The sequence below is a fragment of the Aedes albopictus genome, chromosome 1, assembly GCF_035046485.1.
Source record: "Aedes albopictus strain Foshan chromosome 1, AalbF5, whole genome shotgun sequence".
Classification (NCBI taxonomy): Eukaryota; Metazoa; Arthropoda; class Insecta; order Diptera; family Culicidae; genus Aedes; species Aedes albopictus.
This window is the reverse complement of record NC_085136.1, coordinates 110,982,687-111,007,224: the sequence shown is the minus strand read 5'-3', so window position 1 is coordinate 111,007,224 and position 24,538 is coordinate 110,982,687. Positions and strand designations below refer to the sequence as shown.

The 24,538-nt window shown below is 42.3% G+C and overlaps 1 protein-coding gene across 1 annotated transcript; it reads left to right on the top strand.

Annotated features, from left to right (window-relative positions):
* The first annotated feature begins 94 nt into the window (after positions 1 to 94).
* Positions 95 to 22,785, top strand: LOC109432946 (uncharacterized). Its single transcript, XM_062845179.1, has 7 exons — positions 95 to 250; positions 311 to 487; positions 545 to 793; positions 853 to 964; positions 21,625 to 21,758; positions 21,823 to 22,179; positions 22,295 to 22,785. Exons 1-7 carry the CDS (start codon positions 227 to 229, stop codon positions 22,691 to 22,693), a joined length of 1,452 nt encoding a protein of 483 aa, XP_062701163.1. The 5' UTR covers positions 95 to 226; the 3' UTR covers positions 22,694 to 22,785.
* The last annotated feature ends 1,753 nt before the right edge of the window (positions 22,786 to 24,538 follow it).

Genomic DNA, 24,538 nt, shown 5'->3' with positions numbered 1-24,538 from the left:
CTTTTTGATGCGCGCGACGGCGGTCAGTGCTCTCGCGTTGACGATGGCTCTCACCGCTCTCTGGTCCCCCAAGCGTCCGGTGTCGGAAACATTGAAATCGATCAAAGCTCAAGAAAAAGTAATGCATGCGTCGCTTTATTCCGTCGTGGTAGGCGCAGAGCTAAAAAGCGTTTGCAGACATCCCCCTAAGCGCTAGAAAGCTTGAAGCATTTGAAAATTTGAAAAAATGTCTTCCAAGAAGAAAGCGGAAGTAGGTTGAGTCGTGTGTTGTTTCGCTCACATAACAAATAAATTAAACCGATTTTTACAGGAAGAAAAACGTAGGCGTGCCTACATACATTTCCGGTTCCGTAGTCTGGTTCGGACGGTAATCGCCAACAACTACTGGCTGTCGGAGCTCGAAGACCAGGAGTTTGGCGACAATGCTCGGCGCAACATTGCCATCATTGTGCGGCGCAAGGGCCGGAAGGGGCTGCTCACTATATTTGTAAGATTCTTGAACTTGTCAGCTTCCAAATTCATTTAAATTTCTCAAAAATCATAGGACAAAATGATTCTGAATCAACCGTCGTCCGGGCGGACGGCGGAGCAGAAAGCAAAACTGGCCGATGTGTTTCGCCAGCTGGAATGTTTGTCGCGATTTCCGCTGGAGGTGCGGGAGCAGTTGGCCACGTGTGCCGGCTACCGGTACTACAATGCCGGTCGTACGGTGCTGCGCGAGAAGAATCAACCCGTTTCGGTTTATTTCGTGCTGAATGGGGAAATCACCGTTAGCCGGCTGCAGTGGGATCCGGTAAGTAAGAATGGGGTTATTCAGTAGAAATAATCACTTTTATTAATTTTCTGGAACAGGTTTACAAAGAATTTGTTGATGTCCCGTGTGGAGTTCGCGTGCCGGGGGAAATGTTCGGTGATATAGCATTCCTGTACGATTGTCCACGGACAGCGACCTGCACCACTGCAAGTAAGTTCCTAATTATCCAAAATAGTTATTAAATAATCGGGACATGAACAAATTTCATACAAAAAGTCAACTAGTTTTTACTTTCCATAACGTGCACCAAAAACATCTTAAATTAGGAGATTTAGCTGATCAACTATTTGTTTAGAAAATGATCAATTTACAAACGTCCTTTTATATCCGACACAAAGTTTCCTGGAGGAATCCCTGGAGGAATCTCTGGAGGATTTTCTGAAGGAATATCTGAATGAATTCCTGGAGCAATTCCTGAATGAACATCTGGAGGAAAGAAGAGAGAACTCCTGTCTGATTGAATTCCCTTGACGAGTTCCAGGAGGAATCCTCAGAGTAATTTTGGGAAGAATCCCTGGGGAAAATCTCTTGAAGAATTCTGGATAAATTATTGGAAGATTTGCTGGAGGAATTACTGTAGAAATTTCTGGGAATATTACTGGAAAACTCCGTAGAGAAATATCTGGAGAAATTCCTGGAGGAATGTTTGACAGAATTACTAGAAGAATCTTTAGCGGAATTCACGAAGGAATGTCTGGAGAAATTACCGGAGAAATACCTGGATGAATTCCCGAAGATATGCTTAAATGAATGCCTGAACGATTTCCCGCTAGAATCCCTGGAGGAATTCCTGGATAAATTCATTGGATTGGAATTCCTGGATGATTTCCAGTAGGAATCTCTAAAGGAATTCCTGGAGGAATCCCTGGAGGAATACTTCTTGGATGAATTTCTGGAGGAATCCTTAGAAGATTTTTTGAAGGCATCCCTGGAGGATTTCCTGGTGTAATCTCCGGAAGATTTGCTGCAGGAATTTCTGAAGAAATTCCTGGAGAAATGTCTGCAGGAATCCGTGTAGAAATTCTAGGAGGAATTCCTGAAGATATCCAAGGAGGATTATCTGAAGAAATAACAGAAGAAATTCTTGGTAAAATCCTGAAAGGTTTCTTGGAAGAATTCACGGAGCAATGCTTGGAAGAATTCTTGGAGAAATTCTTGGAGGAATTCTCTGAGGTATTCCTGGAGGAGTCCCTGGAGGCATTCCTGGAGGAATCTCTTGAGGAAGGCCTGGAGGAATATCTGGAGGAACACCCGGAGGGATTTGTGTTGGAATATCTGTAGGAGCTCCTGAAGGAATTGCCTGAAGCAATTTCTGGAGGAACTCTTAATTGAATTCTGGGAGTAATTCCTGTAGAAATCGCTAGGGAAAACCTTGCAGGAATCCGTAGAGGAATTTCTGGAGGAAATCCTGGAGAGATTCCCGGAGGAATATCTGAAGGAATGTCTGGAGGAATCCCTGAAGGAATCCTAGCAGAAATCCTTGAAGGAATCCCTGGGGCAGTTGCTGGTTGAATGCCTGGATGAATTCCTGGATGAATTCCTAGAGGTTTCCCTTGAGTAATTCCTGTTGAAGCTTGTCCATCATGGCCACGAAGGCCATAGCGAGGCTAGCTCCTTCGATGGCCGTTGCTTAATTACAATGAAAAAATATCACAGTAGTCATCCATCTAACAATCAGCAACCATCACTCTCTTTATTCCATTCGGGTATATACAATTCAACAATCTTCTTCCATAATTATATTCCATCTATTCAACAATTGTATCTACCAACAATGCTGCCACCGCTCACGTACCTGAGGAATCCTCTGGAGCAACCCTTGCAGCAGTTCCTGGAGGAATAGCTACAGGAACTTCTGGAGGAATCTCTAGAAGAATTCCCGCAAGAATCTCTGGTGAAGTTTTTGGATTACCCAAAGGTATCCCTACATGAATTCCCAGAGAAAAGTCTTCCCGAAGGAATCCCTTGAGCAATTCTAGGAGGAATCCTAGGAGTTAACCCAGGAGGAAGTACTAAAGAAATCGCAGAAGGAATTCTTGGAGAAATCCTGAAGGAATCCTAAGAGGTCGTGATGGAACTCCTAGAAGAGTCGCTGTAAAAGTTTCTGAATGAATCCCTGAAAGAATTCTTGAAGAAACCCCAGAATGAATCCAGAAAGCAATCTCAAAAGAAATGTCTAAGGGAATCTCTTAACAATTCCTGTAGGAATTCCTGGAGGGATTCGAGGAGGATTTCTCGGAAGAATCCTTGGAGGAATTTTAAAGGTAATCCTTGGAGTTGTTCCTGAAAAAAATCCAGAAAAAAATCCTTGTGAATCCCTGGAGGAAATTCTGATGGAATCCCTAGAGGAATTCTTGAGAAAATTACCGGAGAAAGTCTTAAAGGAATACCTACAGGACTTCCTGAAGAAACCCCAGAAGGAGTCGACGAAGCAATCCCATAAGAAATTTCTTATGAAATCCCAGGAGAGCTTTCTAAGCGAATCCCTGGAAAAATTTCTGTAGGAATCCCTGGAAAAATCTGAAGGAATGCATGTCTTCAGTAAATTCTGGACGAATCATTGAATGAATGGAATCCTAATAGATTTTTGTACAATATTTTGAAGTAATTTCTGGATTAATGTTTGAATCTGATAAAATTTTCTGAAACAATTCCTGGATAAAATTCTCCCAGAAATACTTCGACCAATTCCAGATGGAATTATGGGAACAATCTCTAGCGTAATTCTTGAAGAAATTTATGGAGAAATTCCTGAAAAAAATCCCTGAAGGAACACCTGCAGAAAGACCTAAAAGGATCTATATACCCAAGCAACACACATCGTTACAAAACAGTGATGGCAGCGTATGTAAGGGTTGCGCAGTAAGTCACAGTCACTTCTGTGCAACCCTTACATACGCTGCCGCCACTGTTTTGTAACCATGTGTGTTGCTTGGGCACACTGGAACCTCTTTTTATGCACTGGCTGGGACTGCATAAATTAAGGGGTTGTTTCAAGGGATTTGAGGAGCCTTTTAAGGGTGTTCTGTAAAGATTTGTTGACATTTTTATGGGATTACGGGAAATTCAGGAACATTTCTATAGTATATGGGGAGTTTCAGGGACGTTTCAAGGGACTTTAAGGGCAATTCAACGGTCTCAGGAGCCTTTGAAGGGTATTGCAAGGCATTTGAGAGACGTTTCGAGGTATTTCGGAGTCATTTAAAAAAGTTTCAGAGTGTTTCAGGAACATTTTGAGAGCGTTTCCAGAGCTTTTAGGGCCGTTTAATGGCGTTTCAAGGGGCTTTCAGGCATATTAAAGACGGCCAAAGGGGTTTCAGAGGCATTTCGAATTGATTTTAATGATTTCAAGGGCGTTTGGAATTGGAGGTTTCAGGAGCGTTTCGAGGAGTTTTAGGTCAGTGGTTTGAATTGTCAGGGGGTTTGAATAACACCTTCAAATCAAAGGGTATTTCAGGGGCGTTTCAAAAGATATTGTGATGGGGTCTTTAAAAATCCTCTGAAACATCCTGAAATGCCTCCAGGTTCCCCCTGAATCCCCCTCGGACCCCATGTAACGCACCTGAGCAGTGAAGAGAATTGTCAGACAAAAGAGGCACAAAACAAGCAACAAAGAAGACGCGGCGATTACTCTTTATCCCAACTGGTAACAGATAATGACATGATCTAGAAATTTTTTGTTGCAGACAAAACGGAACCTGAATTTGTTGCGTACTTTTCAACTTGTGAATAATCAATTATTACCAACCCAAAATCGAAACTTTTTGATGATACATCTTCAGCAGCGTTGCTGTGTTTACCGACTCGAAGTTACCGCTCGAAAATCACAATGCAAGCTTTAAAAATCCCTAAATTCGTGGTGCACGATCTTTGTCCTGTTCTGTTCAAGTTGGGACAAACCTATGTCGCATTGGGTAGAATGTCGCAACAAATTCAGATTGCGACATTGTCGTTATTGTTGCGCGATGGTTGAATTTTGATTCACTGTACCTGAGACGTTCCGAAACCACCTAAAATTCCTACGTAACGAATCTGAATCCCGCCGTCGAAAATGCTCTGAAATTTACTAAAATGCCTCTATAATCCCCCTTAAACCTCCTCGGACCCCATGTAACGCACCTGATAGGCTCCGAAATCCCCGAAGACTCCTTTGTAACGCTTCCGTAGCGCCTCCAAAACCCACCGAAAATGTTCTGAAACTTCCTGAAATGCTTCCAAAATCCCCCTAAAACCCTGAAGTAACGCATCTGAGACCCTCTGAAACCCCCGAAAACGGCTAAGTAACGCCTATGACTGCCACCGAAAAAAAAAACTTCCTGAAATGCCTGATGCGTTAACAACGTTGGTGGATACTGAATTTTCAACAGGGCTGCTCATTTGCCCTTACCTACACGTCCGATGAAATCACGGTGATATCTGCTGGGCTGTCTAGTTGTACTCATATTGGAAGTCCAATATTCTTCCTTATGGCCAGTTTTCTTACAAGATTTACATTCATGTTAGAGGTAGGGGTAATTCTTCGAATAATGTATGTCGCCGCATCTCCAGCATGATGTATTCTGAATTTCGGATTGTGGTTTGCTTTTGTGCGGCGGTTGTAATGAACTCTTCACTGCACAAACGGTTTCTTTTCCTCGGGTCTTCTCGATCATAGCAGTGTTTCGTTTCAGATTCTGAAGTCTCAGGTATTTCTCGGATAGTGAGCGTGAAGTAATCGGCGTGCCCGTCTCCATTCTACTCGGTCCATGGTTTTGTGTCTCCAGTTCCGCACTCTGCAAGTCGTCCTCCATCAGATCGACCTATCTAACTTGCCGCGCTCCACGTCTTCTTGTACCGGTCGGATGACTCTCGAGAACCATTTTAGTCGGGTTGCTATCCGACATCCTGATGACGTGATCCGCCCGAGGATCCGCCCACCGTAGCCTCCAGGTTTTCGCGGTGTGGACGATGGTTGGTTCTCTCAGCAGCTGATGCAGCTCGTAGTTCATTCACCTTCTTCAAGTCCCGTCTTTCATCTACTCTCCGCCGTAGATGATACGCAACACGTTCCATTCGAAAACTCCAAGGGCGCGTTGATCCTCTGCAAATTGGTTTCAATTTACGAAAACTGGTTTTACGAAACATTGGAGTTTTAACGAAAGTATATTATCAGTGCAGGGAGTCGAGAATAGGTTCCCAACCGGAACGGGGTTCGAGCCCGCCGTCTCTGGATTGGTGATTCATAGCCTTAACCACTAGGCTAACTGGAGAACCAGGTTAGCCTAGCCAATTTTGGGTACTATATCTATTAGGGTGACCCACACTTGGCTATTGTCTCGCGAGAAAATCAAAACAATAGATGCGCGGGTGTTTAGTGTTCAGTATTGTGTTGTTCTTTGCAGAGTAGAACATTAATCAAAACAATTAGATGATCGGCATTGAACCACAAACACCACACAACAATTGGTGAGATCTTTCCAATATTATTTATTTATAAATACTTCTACTTCAGTACATATTTGCTATATAACTGCATATAAGTTGAAAATTCGCTATTTTCAACATCCTTTCATCTATTGGAAGATGCTTCCAAACAAAAAATAAGCTTATTTGCTCATGGCATTTGTACCTCCGAGGGGCTTCGACATACGCTCTGGCCCCGGGCCCCCACAATCCTTGATCCGGGCCTGGTCCTAATTGCAGATGAGGGCTCTCTTTAACCCTCAAATGGATACCTGGGGTCCATTGGACCCCCGAGCCACTTTGAAGTCGTCGCAAGCAAGTTTGGATTGACATATCGGCCCCATTTTTACAGTACCTTCAAACTACACCGCGATGAGTTATTTGTGTAAAAATACCAATAGTTTCATGGATTATTCTCAATGTCAAAGTTGAACCGGGCGATTTTGTACCCCTGGGGTCCACTGGACCCCACGGCACAAATGATTGAATCTTTTGATCATGACTTCCTAGAATAATGCTGCCTTCGACAAAATTGTTCTGCAGACCAAGGGCAATCTTATGATAAATGACTTGAATCGAAATTAGCCCAGTAGATGGCGCTAGTGTGTATTCAAATTACGGTTTGAAAGCTTGAATATCTTGATATTCCAAATGCATAGAATGTTCGTGTCTTCGGCAAAAGTGTTTAATACATCAAAATCTATTTGATAATAAAAATTATGCTAATGTTTTTCTGCAAGCTGGCGCTAATAGATACATATTCGGTCAGCATCCTAGACACCCTGAGCGATAAACGTCATCAAAAAAGTAAACTTCTTTTGAGGTGAATGTCTTGTTGCAATATAATGACAAACAATACCAATACTTCTTATTTGATGAATAATTTACTTCAGAATTGACTCACCAGGTGGCGAAAGCATAGCTTCAAAGATTACATATGGATAACATTTCAGAACCACATTTCAATAATGTAATATACATTTGTTAGGTACTTGGTTTAGAGAAAATATTCTAAGTTGATGACTTCGGCAGATTTATTTATATGAATGTAATTTTTCGATTTAATAATCTCTGATTTGATTAGTGAGATGAGATGACGCTCCTGCACAATCAATTTAGCAGGGCCGGCGGGTTGTCGGATGGACCCACAGGGCCGACGGATTGTCGGGTTGGCCACAAAACTGGCGGGTTGCCGGAGGGATCACCGGGCCAGCGGATGCTGGATTGGACCACAGGACTGACGGGTTGTTGGATAACGCCAAAATCGATCGCAGGGCGGGTAGTGGCTTCCAAAATGGCGGAAAGCTTCGTCCGTGTTCCTATTGTTCTTCCGGCTGATAACTGGGAATGAAAGATGGCCGCCCGATTGGCACAATCCACGGCATAAAAGAAAAGGCCCCGAAATGGACCTTTTCTTATTTGCTTACAGTTTTACTGGGTTTACAGTTTTCAGTGCTACTTTGGCCTTCTAGTATGACTCAAACTAATTATATAAATCACCACACTTGAAACTGGTCTACGTTAACTTTTTCTTCTACTTAATTAACACATGCACAAGTGTTTTCTTCGATGGATGCTGATCGATTCAGAACGATCACTACTTTGAATTATTGATCATTATTTCACCCGTAGGTAGAAAAAACGGAGAAAGCCGACAATTGACGATTCTGTCAATCGTCCATGTTGGCAACCATTCCGCGCAGGTAAATGCATTTTATTTGAGAACCCTCCTCAAACCGCTGTAATCAAACACATTTGGTTTTCTGTAACGGGTACTTTTAGAAGAATCAAATGGCTCGTTACATGTTCAATAACAGCAGGTTGTACGCCGTCAGTAAGGCTGTTATTTGATTTTGAGGACTGGGTGTTGGAGTTAGGGGCTTACTGACAGGAGGGTTATGGTAAGGATTGCTTGTGGAGGAGCCAACAAGCTCACACCTTGGGACCAACGGTTACACACCTTACTTGATGCCTTCCAAGATTTGTTCAGATATTTTTCTACAAATTCCTTTAGGGATCCGGGTATTTCTCAGGGATGCTCTCAGGATGCCTTCATGATGTTCCAGTAATTGCATCAGGGGTTCTACAAAATTGTCACTAATAATTACATCGATGATTGCTCCAGGGATTCTCATATGGATACCTTCAGGAATTTCTTCCGGAATTTCTGAAGGAACTCTTCCTGGGATTTTTTTCGAAAATAAATTCAGGGATTCTTTCAGCGATTCTTGCCAAGGTTCCTCCAGGGCTTTAACTAAAAGATCCACTTATTCCCCTGATTTTTTTTCAGGAATTCCTCCACGGATTGTTTTGGGAACTCCACCAGTGGCGATGCAACTAAAAAATCACAGAAGAATCCCTCGGAATTCCTCCCGGTATTCCTCCAGGAATTCCTCCCATGATGCAATAATTTCCCCTGGTAGTCCTCCAGGAATTGCTTCCGGGATTCCTCTAAGTAAGATATTAAATTTAAATGCTAACTAGCAACACTATGTCTTGGTTGTGCGACGTCATTATCTATTAGTGCACTCTAAATTTATTATAAAAAAATCTCTATAAATAATAAGTATCCCGATGTACAACAGATATAAACTGTACATGCTTATTAGCGCCACCTAATGGCAGAGTTCCGAATCAAATGGATAATAAATAAATAAATAAATAAATAAATAAATAAATAAATAATATTTTTATGCTCACTAGCGCTGCCTTGTGGTGAGTATCAAATCAAACAGTTCATAATCTGTAAGCCCTTGCCCAAGCAAACAACTTTGCCGAAGACACCAATTCTACTAGTAGTCAGGAGCTTGCAATGTCAATTGGAGATGTATGAGATGTCAATTTCTTCAGTGTAACATCTGTTTGTCTGTGATGTCTCTTTGGGTTCATTCAAATAATACGTAACGCTAATAAGGGCCCATATAGCCGAGGCGGTAAACGCACGGGTATTCAGCATGACCATGCTGAGGGTGACGGGTTCGATTCCCGGTCGGTCCAGGATCTTTTCGTAAAGGAAATTTCCTTGACTTCCTTGGGCATAGAGTATCTTCGTGCCTGCCACACGATATACGCATGCAAAATGGTCATTGGCAGAGGAAGCTCTCAGTTAATAACTGTGGAAGTGCTCATAGAACACTAAGCTGAGAAGCAGGCTTTGTCCCAATGAGGACGTTACGCCAACAAGAGAGAGAGAGAGAGAGAGAGAGAGAGAGAGAGAGAGAGAGAGAGAGAGAGAGAGAGAGAGAGAGACCCAACTAACAATGATAGCTGCATAACAGCTTATTCAGCCAAAAATTTCAAAATCAATCTTAAGAGCGGCTTATTCAGCCTTTGTACAGCAATAATGTTTGTTGGGGAGAGAGAAAGTAACGCTAAATTTGAAAATTTTAGAACGCCTCTCTACCCCACGTAACAACTTTTGAATGGGAAATTTTGAAATTTTGTTCAAAGCGTAACACAGCCCTTGACCCGCCCTCCCTCCTGCTCCTTCTATCGCTACGTAATATTTGAACGATCCCTTTTGATCCGCAGGACATGTATGTCTGTCTACCCATCTGCAGAAGTGCGATTTACGCTGTTGTTTTGAGCGTCTTGCCCGCTTGCTAGGTACGTTTCATCCTATCGATTGGGAGCATTTTGGAATGCTCTCTAGCGCCACCCAGCGGTCGTTTATTGTACTAAATTGTTTATCACTAGATTGGCCTTGACATACCTATCATCTTTGCTGAAAACATTACCCTTTTGAAAAGTAAGGATCACGAGATATACGAGAACATATATTGGAGTCCAATGGACCCCTGGGTCCCAAAACGGACCTTCATTTAAGGCCTCCATTTGAGGGTTAAGTCTCCTCTCTTTGGATTATAACGTGCTTGTATTTATAAATTTTGATTTACTTCTTGTGTCGGAAGGTAGATTAAACAATCCTTTTCCGATCTCCACATCACAAATAGTCAAAATGTCCACTGAGACATCGTAATAGATTTAAGAGAATCAGAACAAAGAGAGCCTCTTTTTTGCGGATTGGACCTTTAGATATGTTTATCGCCAAATTTGTGCAGTCTGATTTTCGTTTCAATTTAACAGAATAATGTTTTAAATTTTACCATGGACTCGATTTCCAATTATAATAAGTTCCTGTTGGCAACCGGATTTGAACCATGAACCTTGAGATCACCAAGCCCGCACGCTACCACTCGGCTATCGAACCGGTTGATAGAAGCGTTTGTTTGTTGGTGAAAACAATTTTATGCAGTTCAGTGTCATAATTTCTATTTTATATTACTCATTTCAGTATCATAAAGGCCAACTTTTCGGAACCGGTTTATAATGCAACTGAAATGAGTTGCATATTGAAAAATAGTTGCATTATGAAAATAATCATTGCATAAAATTTTGCATGGAACTTGTTGCAAAACTCGACTTTTTCAGCACTCTTCGTATTTATCCAACTCGGCAAGCCTCTTTGGATAAACGTACGCTTCGTGCTGAAAAAATCAACTTTTTGCAACTCGTCACCTAAATAACTATTTTGCTGGTCATTACCGCAAGCCGTCTTTCAGTGTAGCACACAGATATCATGGCTACTATGTTTCACTGCAGTGATGCCCATCGAACGCATCATGAGCAAAGATTTTCTATCTGGATAAAATCGATAACTAATTAACAAGGCGTCCGATTTGAATGAGGTCTTTGGAGAAGTTGTTGCTGATAAAGTAGCTTATACCCCGGACAGACATGTGATACGAATGTGATTCCTGTACAACGGTACGTAGTGTCAAGAAAATTCTAACTAGACTGACTTGAACTGAGAGAATTTTCAGTATGGCACTCATTTCAAGCGCAATTGTACAGTGATTCTTGTATCACATGTGTGTCATAAGCAGTGTTGAAAAATTCATTTCGTCATATCTAAATTCAATCACCTACAGCTCATTTTAGAAGCTGAACCTGAGAATATGGTATATGAAAAACTTGTGCAGCAAGACCAATTCTGCAAGAAAGTCACGGAAAAACTGTTATTTTTCGAATAATTAAGGTAAATGTCACGGACTACCTTCGAAAAATGCCAAATGATATTCACCGTGAATATCATTGGGATTTTTCGAAGGTAGTCCGTGACATTTACCTTAATTATTCGAAAAATAACAGTTTTTCCGTGACTTTCTTGCAGAATTGGTCTAGCCGCACAAGTTTTTAATATACGATATTCTCAGGTTCAGCTTCTAAAATGAGCTGTTGGTGGTTGAATTTAGATATGACGAAATGAATTTTTTGTAATTGCGTTGCGTTTTCCCCTACTTTTCACTCGCGGTTACAATGATAAAACGGCCTACTTTTCTTCACTAAAACAAAAGTGCCGAAAAGTACTCTTAAGAGTGCTGAAAAGTAGCACTTTTCGGCACCTTTGCCAGAACCCACTTTTCGATAACTTTCACGGCTACCATAGACAGAGCTGCTGCATCTACATCCTCTGAGCAGCTCCAATCCGAATTAGGACTTCTCAGGTTCTGATTAGGACTGCAGCAGATCGACGTAGAAACAGCAGCTGAAACTACTTTTGCTCTTGCCCGTGCTGCGCTATGACGATGACGGGAGCTTGCAAATTTCTGACACCTGCCCTATCATAGCCTACCTGATCGAACAAAAGCATCACGCTGACGCGTATGAATGAGTGGCACGTGGTTGATCTTGATACATGTTTATGTAGAAAAGATTATACTGATTGGGTATTTTTTGCAATTACAAAAAACTTTGTATGCAACTCGTTGCAAAACTCGATTTTTTCAGCACTCGTCGTATTTATTCAACTCGGCAAGCCTCGTTGGATAAACGTACGACTCGTGCTGAAAAAATCATCATTTTGCAACTTGTTGCATAAATAACTATTTCAGCACTGGTCATAAGTATCAGGTGTACCAGGGATCAACTAACCCTCTAGGACACTTGGGAAATGCTACGGTCGATTGAATGAAAAACATCGTTTTCCCATAGTAATCCCCACACAAACTTTTTCAACCAAATCAGCTCATTTTGGGAGAAGGCATAGAATCTGGCTACAAATCGAATAAGTGGTGTGGAGCAAAATCCGTTTTTGAACCACTCTAGGGCTGCCCTAATATCCCGTACACATAACCCACTTATGAGTAAATCTTATGCACTTTGGATCTGAGCTGTTTTAGCGTGAGGTTCCTGGATCGCTGTGCAGTGCATTGCTCAGTAGGTCAATTTATAATCTAAATAGGACATTTGCCGGTTAAGGAGCAATAAGCAAAATATCATATGCCAACTTTACTACGCTTCATACGCTCAAACACCAAATACTTTTAAACTAGTCACAAAACTTCGCTTAACAGTCACACACGTTCCAGCTTTTGTTGCAAACTATTCGCATTCTGCTCCTCACCACCACCGCTCCATTCTAGGTACATTCATTCGAGTAGCAGCCTAATGAGGTGAATTAAAACTTTTCCCTTCATTCACGATTTTTGCCTTCACATATTTAGTTTCCCGAGGGTAGCGGGAGACCGCCGCGGCCTTCCGATAGGAAAACCGTTGCCAAATCGCGTGCTAATACCCAGTTTTTCGCGAACCGGAAAGCGTGGGAACAATTTGTATTTGGTTGCGATGGAAGGGTTACCTCTAGGTCTAGCTCTGCAGGATGGTTGGGGACATTTTTTTCCTTGAACATTCTGTTACTGTGCATCGATTGACGAAATGTTGCACACCCGAATCCGAAGCCCATGCTTGTAGCGTGATTAATAGATTACGTTGGTTTATTGCTTATTTTTGGGGAATTACTTTTTTTGAGGGATGATTTCATTCATCATCGTCCGTCGTAGTAAGATTGTGATCGCTGGGTTGCGGCAAGCCACAAGCGCGTGGGCGGAGGAGCTTGGCGCCCTAAATAAGTTTCCCCATAATAATGAAGTTACGAGTTTGCGGTGTGCGGAGGGATGGATGGTTGCGGACGGACAAAGAACTAGAATTAGGAAGAGATATGGAAGTTGCACAGGGAATAAACGAATTTTGCCGGTAATGAAGGTGTGCCTTGATTGTGACTACATTGAAGCAAGGAAAATGTGGATCCTTTCGTTCGTGTTACTTCCCATGGAAAGGTAGCAAAACTTGCGATAGGTACTTTCTGATTACGAAGCGGAAACAGAAAAACAGAATTCCCGAACCAACTCAACAAAAAGTTTGAGCGATTTCCAAATTACGAAAAGCGATGAGCGGTGTGTCGAGATGTGAACACAGGAGCTTACCCAATTATGCGTTATAGCGACCGCACTAAAATTTTCTGAGCATTCGCCAAGCGTATTGCTAGTATTTTCCCATTGCTTGTGTTTTTTTTCGGGTGGTATGCAGGACTTGATACTCATCTACTTTCAATGGGACTATGGGTGGATCACAGGTTGAGGATCAAGGCCGCTTCTTTATCGTCAGCATAACAAATGACGTCAATATCGGCATGGGAAGCCCAAATGTTCACGTAAGTTTAGGGGGATAAATTCAAACGATTGGAAAGTTCAGTGCCTACCGGCTAAGGAAAACCTTAACTTGTGACTCATTGATATCGCTGCCTTCAAGAATATGGCCATTCGTATCACCTTCTTCCAGCACAGCAAACATCTCTTATCGTTACACCTGGAGATCACCACGGCAAAAGGAATCGACTACATTCTGATTGATGGGACTTCTCTAAAATTACCGACGCACAGCGCAACATTTTTTTTGTCTCAAGAGCAAACTTATGTGTCTCCGACGATTTTTGGGCCGCTGAATCCAGGCTCAGAATTGCTCCAGCACGTCACAGTTTTGAGCTATACCTCAATTTATAGGGCAAAATATGCGATTTTGGGCTTTTTTCATGCAAGCCATTAAGAATGGAAATATTTTTTTATGCATTCAAAGTGTAAATTGATCAATTCACATCTGAATTAACGACTCATGCAAAATATATCGTTTTACCAATGGAGCACGTTCGGTATAGTATTGCGGCGCTTATAATAAATCCACATTGGGCGGCGGCGATATGGCCGCTAGGAGATTCCCGCGATACAGACGCAATGTCAAAGTCGAACAGATACTGTCACCCACCCAGCAGCATCGCAGCAGCCTTCAGGCCGTTCATACCAAAACAAAAGTTAGTACAATGGCATCTCAAGTGGCCAGAAATCGTAAGAATATTTATCGCTACATTGTTTCACTGTACGCATACTCATCACCTCGTCGGCTTTGTATTTAATAATCGGGATGTTATTAGTGATGCTGCAGGAGGATGCGGCTTCATCTTTTCCATTTCCACATTGCGTCTGTATCGCGTGCATCTCCTCGCGGCCATATCGCCGCAGCAGCATGTGGATTTGATATGAGCGCCGCATGCAGAATTTCTGACCATCAGGTCGCTCATAGTGGTGCGGTTATATTTTGACAACTTGATGGAAAAGAAGAAGACAAACGCGTTTTGCGGATTTATCTTGCAAGGCACAATACTAGATTTGTAGTAATGAGCTGAATTTTTGTATGGTGAGAAGGTCAATTCTCCGGTTTTGCAATGAAATGGTACTAAAAGCGTGGGTATTATGATTCCTTGCCTAATTTGATGCTGTTTGAGCAAAACTTTGGATAATTATGTTGTTTATGTTGCAATAAACAATACCCTCGCTTTTTGCACCATCTCAGTGCAGAAACAGAGAATTGACCTTATCACCATACTAAAATTCAGTTCATTCCTACAAATCTAGTACTTCATCGATCTGCCCTATTCAAATTTGATATTTAGATTTAATCATTTATGTTAGTAATTAAACTTGCATGCAACTTTTGGAGGGTGACTTGTATGGGAAATATCGTACCTAACATAAATTGCTTAAGGACGGCCTTAGAATCCTAAAATGGCCACTACAATGGCCGATCAAGGCCTGCCAACATTTCTCTAAAGGGTTTATGTTGTTTTCCTCGGACCCGGAGAATTTCATACAGCTCGGATCTGACCTCACGATATTTACTCATTGCATCCCCACACGACATGTTCGATATCCTGATAAGCCACGCCACAGACACAGAGATTGCTTTCTGAAAGCCCAATACGAGAGAGATGTGCGTTCAACGAATAGTGGTTGGACATCAGCCGACATATCACACGAATGAAATCGCGACCTAAATCCAACCCTTTGAACCATGACTTCTTGGACACCTGTGGAAAGATGTAGTGCAACCATTTACCCATCTCTCCATCTCTCCATTTGTGTTGCCAGCTGATCAAGCTCTCCTGACGGGCCAATGCAAAAAAAAATCATCGAAGGCGTTTTGACGCTCGTAAATATCGCCTTCGCTAGCGCCCACCTTAGTCAGAGAGTCCGCTTTCTCATTGCCCGGAATCGAGCAATGTGAAGGGACCCATGTTATGAAAACGGTGTATGAGCGTTTGGACAAAGCAAACAAGACCTGGCGTATTCCATTAAGGAAGTACGCTGAGTGCTTCATCAGTTTCATTGACCGAACAGCCTCCAGAGAACTTAGACTGTCGGTAAAAATCAAGTAGTGCTCAGGTGGAAGAGTGCTAATGTACTCTAAGGTGTAGTATACACTATACAGCCATTAGCTCAGCTACGTATACAGAACAGGGCTTTTGAAGCATGAAGGTGGCGCTATGAAATTCGTTGTAGACTTTGAATCCAGTCAAATCATCGGGTTTTTAACCATCTGTAAAAAAAACTGTCTGTCCCCGCTAACATGCCCGAACTTACTTGCAAAAAATTGTGGAATACCTACGGAACGAAAAGATACCGGTATAGCGGTGATCTCATCCTTCATAGAGAGATCAAAATCCACAGAGGAGCTGTCGATGTCTGAGAAGTTGAAGTCACGATTAACATCATGTTAATCCGCTGTTTCAACTTGCCCCGGTGTACCTTATGTATTCATGACACCATTGTTAAACACTGGCTTAACCTAAACTGTTAGCATAACTGCCAGATTTTTTTTCAATTTATCTAGTTGTGCATTTCAAATGGTTTCAGGGCCAATCCGGGGTTGTTGCAAGGATCTTAGGAAGGTTCAGAGACGTTTCATGGGACTTCATGGAGTTTTAGATCCGTTACAATGGTGTTCCAGGGTGTTTCAGAAGCGTTTCAGGGAATTTCAAAGACATTCCAAGGGGATTCAGGAGCCACCACAAGCGGGTGACCAATTGATCGACTTTTCAGCTCGGTGTGATGTTTGGTTCCTCTGATTTGTGCTTTCGAAAATTCAAAGTGTGGCTTCATTCTATAATCACCTTAAGAAGTTTCAGAGGCGTTCAAAGGTGTACCAGGGGGTTTCAGGAAGTCCCAGGGTCGCTCCAGGAGTGTACCAAGGAATTTCAGGGGGTTTTAGAAACGTTCCATGGGTTTTCAAGGGGTTTCAGGAGCGTACTATGGGGCTTCAGGGTGTTTCTGGGGATCCCATAGGCGTTCATAGGGTGGTTTAGGGGGTTTCAGGAGGTTTAAGGACTTTCCCTGGGGCTTCAGAGGAATTCAGAGGCGTTCCAGGAGGATTTAAGAGCGTTCCAGTGGTGTCCAAGGAAGTCTCAGAGGGCTTAATGGGTGATTTTTGAAGGTTCGGGGAGTGTCAGAAGTGTCCCAGGGCTGTTACAAAGGGTTTCAGGCGATTTCAAGGAGTTTCAGTAACGTTCCAGAGCTGTTATTGGGGGGCATTCTAGCGGTTTCAGGGGAATTCCAGGAAGTTTCAGCTGGTTTCAGCGGTTTACCAAGGAACTTATTGGGTTTAATGGGGCGTTCCAGGGGTTTACCCGTTTCAAGAGCGTTCCTGAAATACCTTGAAACTCTCTGAAAATCCGCTGAAACTGAATCCGAACATGGGAACCGTTCAAACCCCTCTTGGAAAGCCTTGATACTCCTTAAAACTCTGAAACATCCCTGAAGCCTCCCTTAGAAGCCCCATGGAACTCCCACGAGCCTCTCCGAAACCCTAAGGCACATAACATAAGTGGAACTCTGGCTCAAAAAGTTGATGCCTTTTCGAGTTCGTACGCTGGTATACAGGGCATCGAAATGTCAAACATTATTATTAACATTATAGTCCATTTTACGAGCCGATTTTATGAATGAATTTTGACAGGAGGTAGTGTCCAATAACCCGTAAAAACCAATATCATCATCAACATTGTTGTCACTTCGTAAAATGGCTCATTGCCATTTTTTTGCATGTATACCATTTATTTCATTGCTGTGAAGTAAAACAAAGACCTCATAGATCTAGACTGGCAGCACGTGGAGATCTTAAATAGGACATAGATTGTAATAAATCTTTGTAAATTCAAGTCGAAAGTACGTTTTATGGCTTTAAATATAAAGGGAGATCGATATGTGGAACGTGGATGTGTTATTTCGAAGATTTCAATGAATTTATGACAACATGAATAAGTGGATTTCCAGCAGCTAGTTTTGCGCATCTCGCAGATGCCAATCTTCGTTCCTGTATTCTTTGCCAAAACTGGAATACTGGTTGGATCAGATGATTTTTGTTTACTAAAATAAGTGACAGTTCGACGCCGCTTATGAAAGATATAACAGTTTCGCGTGCTGGAAAAGGATACAACTTTTTCCTTCGCTCTGACCATGGAGTTCCACTTATGTTATGTGCTAAGGGTTTCTGAATTCCTGACTTTCGAGACAAATGTGATATTTTCTCTTAGAAAATGAAATTTAAGGGAATCCAAATTCAATGGAAAGTATAAGAAACTAGCTGTCCCGGCAAACGTCGTACTGCTTGCCAACTATGTTTTTTTATGTGAAGCTCTGCAGAAATATGGCCCGCAAAATGGAATTTCAAACTTTTCCGGTTTCGGTGTGTTCGCGACCGATTTTCTCAATTATTTTTCCCTACGAACTCGTCGGAGCCCTGCACGAATAAAACACTGAAAGAATAATGGTGTAGATCCGTTGGCCGGTTTCCGAGCCTATTCGTGACATACAAACACCATTACATTTGCTGTCCCGGCAAACTTTGTCTTGCCAAGTTGTGGTGGTTTGACAATTGTTAAGGTCATTGATGCACGGCATTGGTAGAAGATAGAAGATGACTGGATATTTTGTACTAACCATGGAATCTTACAGTGAAAAACAAATGAACACGAAAATTTCAGTGGTAACCGTTCAAAAATTGCAGAAACCCAGTTGGTTATGTTCGTAAACAGTGCAGGCTCCACCACTTTTTTATTCATTGCCTTTGCACGCTGCCATTGAGTCGGAGCGGGATTACGAAAAGGGACCCGCGCGTTTGTTGTTTTTGGGGAATTGTTTTTTTTTTGTGAACTGCCTCTCAGTTGGAGCGGTAAAGCGAAAGAGGGCGCGTCCGTTGGTGCTTTTAGAAGATTGTTTTTCGCGAGTGCTTCATTTGACACTGAATAAAAAACAAGAGAATGGTATTTTCTCGCGAAGGCATGAAAATGTAACAACAATCCATAAACTAATCCTCTAATCCCCATTTTTTTGATTTTGATTTAAATATCATTTTTCATCATCTAAAATCGATTTCAATATGTTTTGGAAGGTGATTCATTATAACTGAGCATGAGCATGAGCATGATTGACCGCCCGCGGTTGCTCCTCTGTTATTGCAAGGATAACTGCATTTACACAAAGAACCAACTGATGATGCTTGGGATTAGCTTTCTCTTCATTGTGTAAATGCTGGAATCCCAATACTTTTCAATAAGCAATACCAGCGCCGGCCGCGTCCGAATGCAGGTCAATTGAGGATAGGGAAGGAAGTGATGACGTGATTCTCGCTTAGGCCAATAACCGAGGAATTCTCTGCGTTACTACGAGAAATCACTAGGAGTTTGGACAGGGGAAATGGAGATGTGTTGAGGATTTTGTCGTGGTAAACGAGTGTAATGTTTTGAATCGCGATTAATAATGCGCTCGAGAAGAAATACCCTTCTAAACCTTGGGCGACGAACGCGATCTTTTGTGCCTCAAAACTCACCCTACATAAGTTATTCATTCGCAACTAAAGAGAACACAATGCTAAACACCGACGCATCTGTAGTTTGCATTTCCGCGCGAGACAAAGCTGAACGCGATCAATTCACAAGTATTAACCAAATAACACGTGATAAATAAATCAGAAAGATCTTACCGCAAGGTTCGCCGTCTATCTTTTACCGACCCTCTCTTTTTTCAGAAATTCATGCAACCTTTATTTGAGTCAAACCATTTATTCATTTGGACTAAAATATTACAAATGTCGACACCGAAGATGACGAACCATTCAAATTTTTGCGTTCATGCAAAAAATTAAAGGAAATTATTTATTATCAACTAAATGTGCATTTGGAACTAGCGCCGACACATGACGTGACGAACTTTTCAATATTTGTTAGATAAATACACAAAAACCAGAGCTGCAGCATCTTCCACTAACTGGCCTCGAAATTACACTGAACTGCTACAACAACACACGGGTACGACGATGTGCACATTCAAATTGTCGACGACAACGCGCCCGATCCGAATGAAAAAAGCGGCACTTCCTTTGCCTCCAAAAACACACTAAACCGCCTCGTACGAAGATGAGTACGCACACAGGACGACGACGCGATGCAACGACGAACCAAGGCGGGCTGAAATGTAATCCGCTGCTGACATCACACGACCGACTCGCACAAAAACTAGTTTTTTTTTTTCTAAAAGCACGCACACAGAACGACGACGCGATGCAACGACGAACCAAGACGGACTCTCATGCAACCTTTACTATTGAGTCAAAACATTTATTCATTTTGACTAAAATATTACAAATGTCGACACCGAAGATGACAAACCATTCAAATTTTTGTGTAAATGCAAAAAATGAAAGAAACATATTTATTATCAACTGAATGTTCATTGAAAACTAGCGCCGACACATGACGTGACGAACTTTTCAATATTTGTTAGATAAATACACAAAAACCAGAGCAGAATTGTATAAATCCTTTAGCATTAATTTTTATTATTATTATTATTATTATGATAAAATGGAAAGAGCTCACCAATAAACATCCTTCGAAGTGTCCAGTGCGTATGTGCTACAGCATCTTCCACTAACTGGCCTCTTCTCCGAAATCACACTAAACCGCTACAACTACACACGGGTACGACGATGTGGACATTCAAATTGACGACGACGACGACGCAGCCGGTCCGAATAAAAAAGCGGCTTTTTCACTTTGCCTCAAAAATCACACTAAACCGCCCCGTACGAAGATGAGCACAGCCAAATCTGCGACGACGACGACGCGGCAGGCCCAAATGAAAAAAATGGCCTCTTCACTTTTCTGGAAGGTGATTCATTATAACTCTTGATTTTGTGAATTTCGGTTTTTGATTTTTCAAATATTTATTTTTGAACATCCTTACACTTTTATATTTTTCCTGGAAACCTATTTGGGATACAGATTTTTTGAAACGAAAACAAACTATTCCCTAAACTATTTTACTATGTTAGTATGATTTAGGAAATTGTTTATATACGTTAATTTTAGTGGTTCAATACAAAATAAACAATGAACTCTGAATGAATGGTGACTAAACATCAATTTTTAAATGATTAAAAAAATGTAAATACGCTTTAAAAGACCAAACAACCATTTTGAGATATGCAGAACAGCCCTGAATAACAGCCAAAATATACCTCGGATCATGGACCCTCCCTATCAAGTTCTTATTAAGATATCGGCTCGGCTATGGATTATTTCCGGAGGAGCCTTTATTAAGTTTTAAAAATTGTTTATAATGTATTTTGAAAAGATTAAGAGGTTTTATGCCTTTTTGAGAACGATTTCAACATGTTAATTTGGAAATCACTCAAAGGGGCTTTTCCCTCTTACAAAATTTAAAGTTAAAAATAAATAAATAAATAAATAACAGCCAAAATATAAAAAAAATAATTGGCCACGAAACAAAAATTACAAAAATGCTTAAAGTATACCCCGTCTAAAGGGGGTTGGGTATTAGAGGGTTAAGCTTCAGATCTTAAGCGCCTTAACTCGCGAAAGTTGTTGGTTGAACTCCAAAGAAAAATAAAGAGCAATGAAACTGAAAAGAGAACACATAAAATGCACGTTTATTGACAACGTTACGTTCAAACAGCTATCCAGCTAGCAACAGCTAGCTGACTATTAACAAACCTTTTTGCCAAAAGCCGTTCTCTCCGAGTGGAAACTGTACTCCCAGAATGCTAGCTCACCCACCTCAGGAGTAACGTAAATTTCTCTGCTCATTTACTTTTCCGGTGGCCTTGTGTATGGAACGAACGAATCCGTTGTCGTCGGTCGACTTCCGAAATTGGGTTTGTGCAATAATAACGCTCGAAAGCTGACTGCGAACTGCTGTGTGTTTCCGGGGAGGATTTCAAACGGCTGCTAGAACCAACCCTGCGGCTACAATGGAACCAGATGCAGGAAGCGATCCGGCGCTTCCAATACTTTGACCACTGGACGGAGGATCAGGTGAGCTAGTGTGGGAATGCGACAATGTGACTGCAACGATTATCTTATTTTGTTACTCACGCAGATTCGGGAGTGCTGCATCTTGGCCAAGGTGGCCCACTACGAGCCCCAGCAGCAGATTGCCGTTCCCGGGACGGGCGGTGACCTTGAGTATGCGTACTTTGTCCTCAGTGGTCAGTGTTTGGTGCTGCAATGTTTGAAAATGATGAAGAAAGTGCGTGGACAGAGGCAGTGCTTCCGGCTGCTACCGGCCGAATCGGACGACCGGATACTTCACATAGCTGAGCGGTTGATGAAACGGAAAGATTCCGAAGTTTTAGAAGCCGTTCTTTCGCCAACCTTGCGGCAATCGTTGTCTGGGTCGCGGCTGAGCTTGGCTCGAAGTGGTAGCTGCGAAGAAAGCGACGATCATGACAGTCAGGTAGGATTTGAGACTTAATTATTATTGCTTTCTCTAGGAAAATATGATTTGAAGCGAAATGATAGCGTTTTGATACAAATTTGTTGTACAAGAAAATGCACCTTTTTCGTTTCAGAATCAACCAAACGAAGAAAAGTTGGAGCACCACTTTCTGGACGTGGGAACGTACAGCTGTGGGTCGGTGTTCGGACTCGGCGAACGCATGCAAGATCGCTCGATCGTGGCCCGCAACCACGTCCAGTGCATGCTAATTCCCCGGTATTGGCTATTCATGAAACATCAAAACACCGGTAACGTTTGGCAGCGGATCAAGATGTACCTGGATCAGGCCATTCCCAGTCGGGAGCAGCTGTTCAAAAAGTTCCTGGACGACATCAATTGGATGGTCTATCGGAAGCGGGTCGTCAGCGATGTTATACAACGTCGCGGTCGGCAGATCAATACCCGGCTGGCCGACGTTCCGATTGTGTGCCGAGTCGAGCAGTCCGACATTGGTCAGAGCAAGAAACGATGATTTATTTTCTAGGTAACCTAGCGAAAATTATGCAAGTGATCGCCTAACAATGCGATGCAAACGGATAGCGAAAATACAAACACCTAAGTGATCTTTGGCTAATTATTATTTGCTTTGAATGTTTGCGCAGCCCCTTGAGGGCCACTGGTCGACACTGTTTGGATCACAAGCAATCGGTAAGTATCCACCCGAGTATGATTGTTGAAAGGCTGTTCAAACCTGTTGGCATACAAAACATCGGAGAAGAGATTCCCCATTAAGAAGGAAGGCTTTCGTGGAAAAGATAAAGGTTTCCAAAGGTATAGGCCCCATCGAATATCGGTGTGTGAGGTGGCAAGTGATTTATGGCGGTGCAGAAAAGACGATTTTATGTTATCGGTTGCATCATTTACTCACTAGGTACCGGGTCGCTCTGCCGGCGATGGTCGAGTAAAGACGTGCTTCATTTGCTGACCTTCCTTCGGATGTATGAGGGGTTAGGGCAGAGGTTTTCAACCGAGGTGAACTTACACTTGTAATGAGTTAGACACGAAAAAGTGAATGTGGAAGATTGGTGGAGGGAAAAGGAGGAATTTTACTTGAGCGCTCTACTTGGGAACAAGAAACTTAGCTAAAGGAACAAAGGTAAATAATCATACAGGTAATACAACAGACAAACAGACGTACATAAGAGACTGTCCATGAACCACATGGTCATTTTTTGGGAGATTCTGAATTGCGTGGAATTTTGTTTTAAATTTCTAAGGACCATGGTCCCTGAGACCCTTCGGAATCTCCAAATGCGCTTCTGAAATCTGCTAAAAATCCTCGGGAACTTCTTGAAATGGCTCTAAAACCCCTGAAACCACCTTTGACCCACTGTAATGCACATGAGAACCTCTGAAACCCCCGAAATAGCTTCTGTAACGACTCTGAAATCCTCTGAATTAACCTAAAATGCCACCAAAATCCCCTGAAATCTCCTTGAAACCACTGTAACGCACTGGATACTCTCCTAAACCTCTGGAAATGCCCCTGTAACGCCGCTCAAAATCACATGAGCATGAGCGTAGACGACCTTTGTGGTGACCTGTAAATCAGTCATTTATATAAGTACCTTGGCATTGAGGTTATTATGAGAGTTTAATATCTCTCAGTGGACAATCTGAGTGAAGAGAACATGACGAAGGAGCCGGAAGAGTGGAAACGACAGGATTGAACAGGATTCGTAGTGTATTGTGACAACGGTTAGCTCGGTTTTGAGGATTCCGGTGAGGTTCCGGAATCCGTAGGATTACGGCCAGGTGAGCGAGTACCACAACCGTAAAAGTCGTAGTTGCCACTCCGCTATTGACCAAAACAATCGAAATTGCACAAGGAACCAACAAACGGAGCTTGGGAGTAGCTACCGCTCTAATGGTTCCTCTGAGACCTCCTGAAATATCACAAAAAAAATCCCTTTGGTACTCATGTAACGCACCTAAGGCCCTCTGAAAACCCGGAAAACTCTCCAGAAAATCCTGCGGAATCTCCAGAAAATCCTCTGAAAACTTCCTGCCACCAAAGACCTTCTCGGGCCCCTGTAACGCACCCGAGACTCTATGAAACCCCCGACACAGGGGCACGCCTCTGAAACTCGCTGAAAATCCTTTGAAAGTTCCTGTAATACCACCGAAAACTGCCTGAAATCCCCGCGGTCTAAACCTTAGTCATTCCAAAACCCCCCAAAAACGTCCCTGTAACCTGTAACGCCTATTCATCCCCACGCCTCCATCCTCCCGTTTCTTCTAGCCTCTCGTCCTTCTTAAACTTCTTTGCAGCCTTGAAAACCATTTAAGCAACAATTCCTTTTAAGGTAACATTGAG

What these genes read in the sequence shown, in the direction of transcription:
- LOC109432946 (XM_062845179.1), top strand. Translation starts at nt 227, where the DNA reads ATGTCTTCCAAGAAGAAAGCGGAA. An exon ending in AGCGACCTGCACCACTGCAA is followed by an intron (nt 965 to 21,624) that starts GTAAGTTCCTAA and finishes AACGCTCGAAAG; the next exon opens with CTGACTGCGAACTGCTGTGT. An exon ending in GCGACGATCATGACAGTCAG is followed by an intron (nt 22,180 to 22,294) that starts GTAGGATTTGAG and finishes TTTTCGTTTCAG; the next exon opens with AATCAACCAAACGAAGAAAA.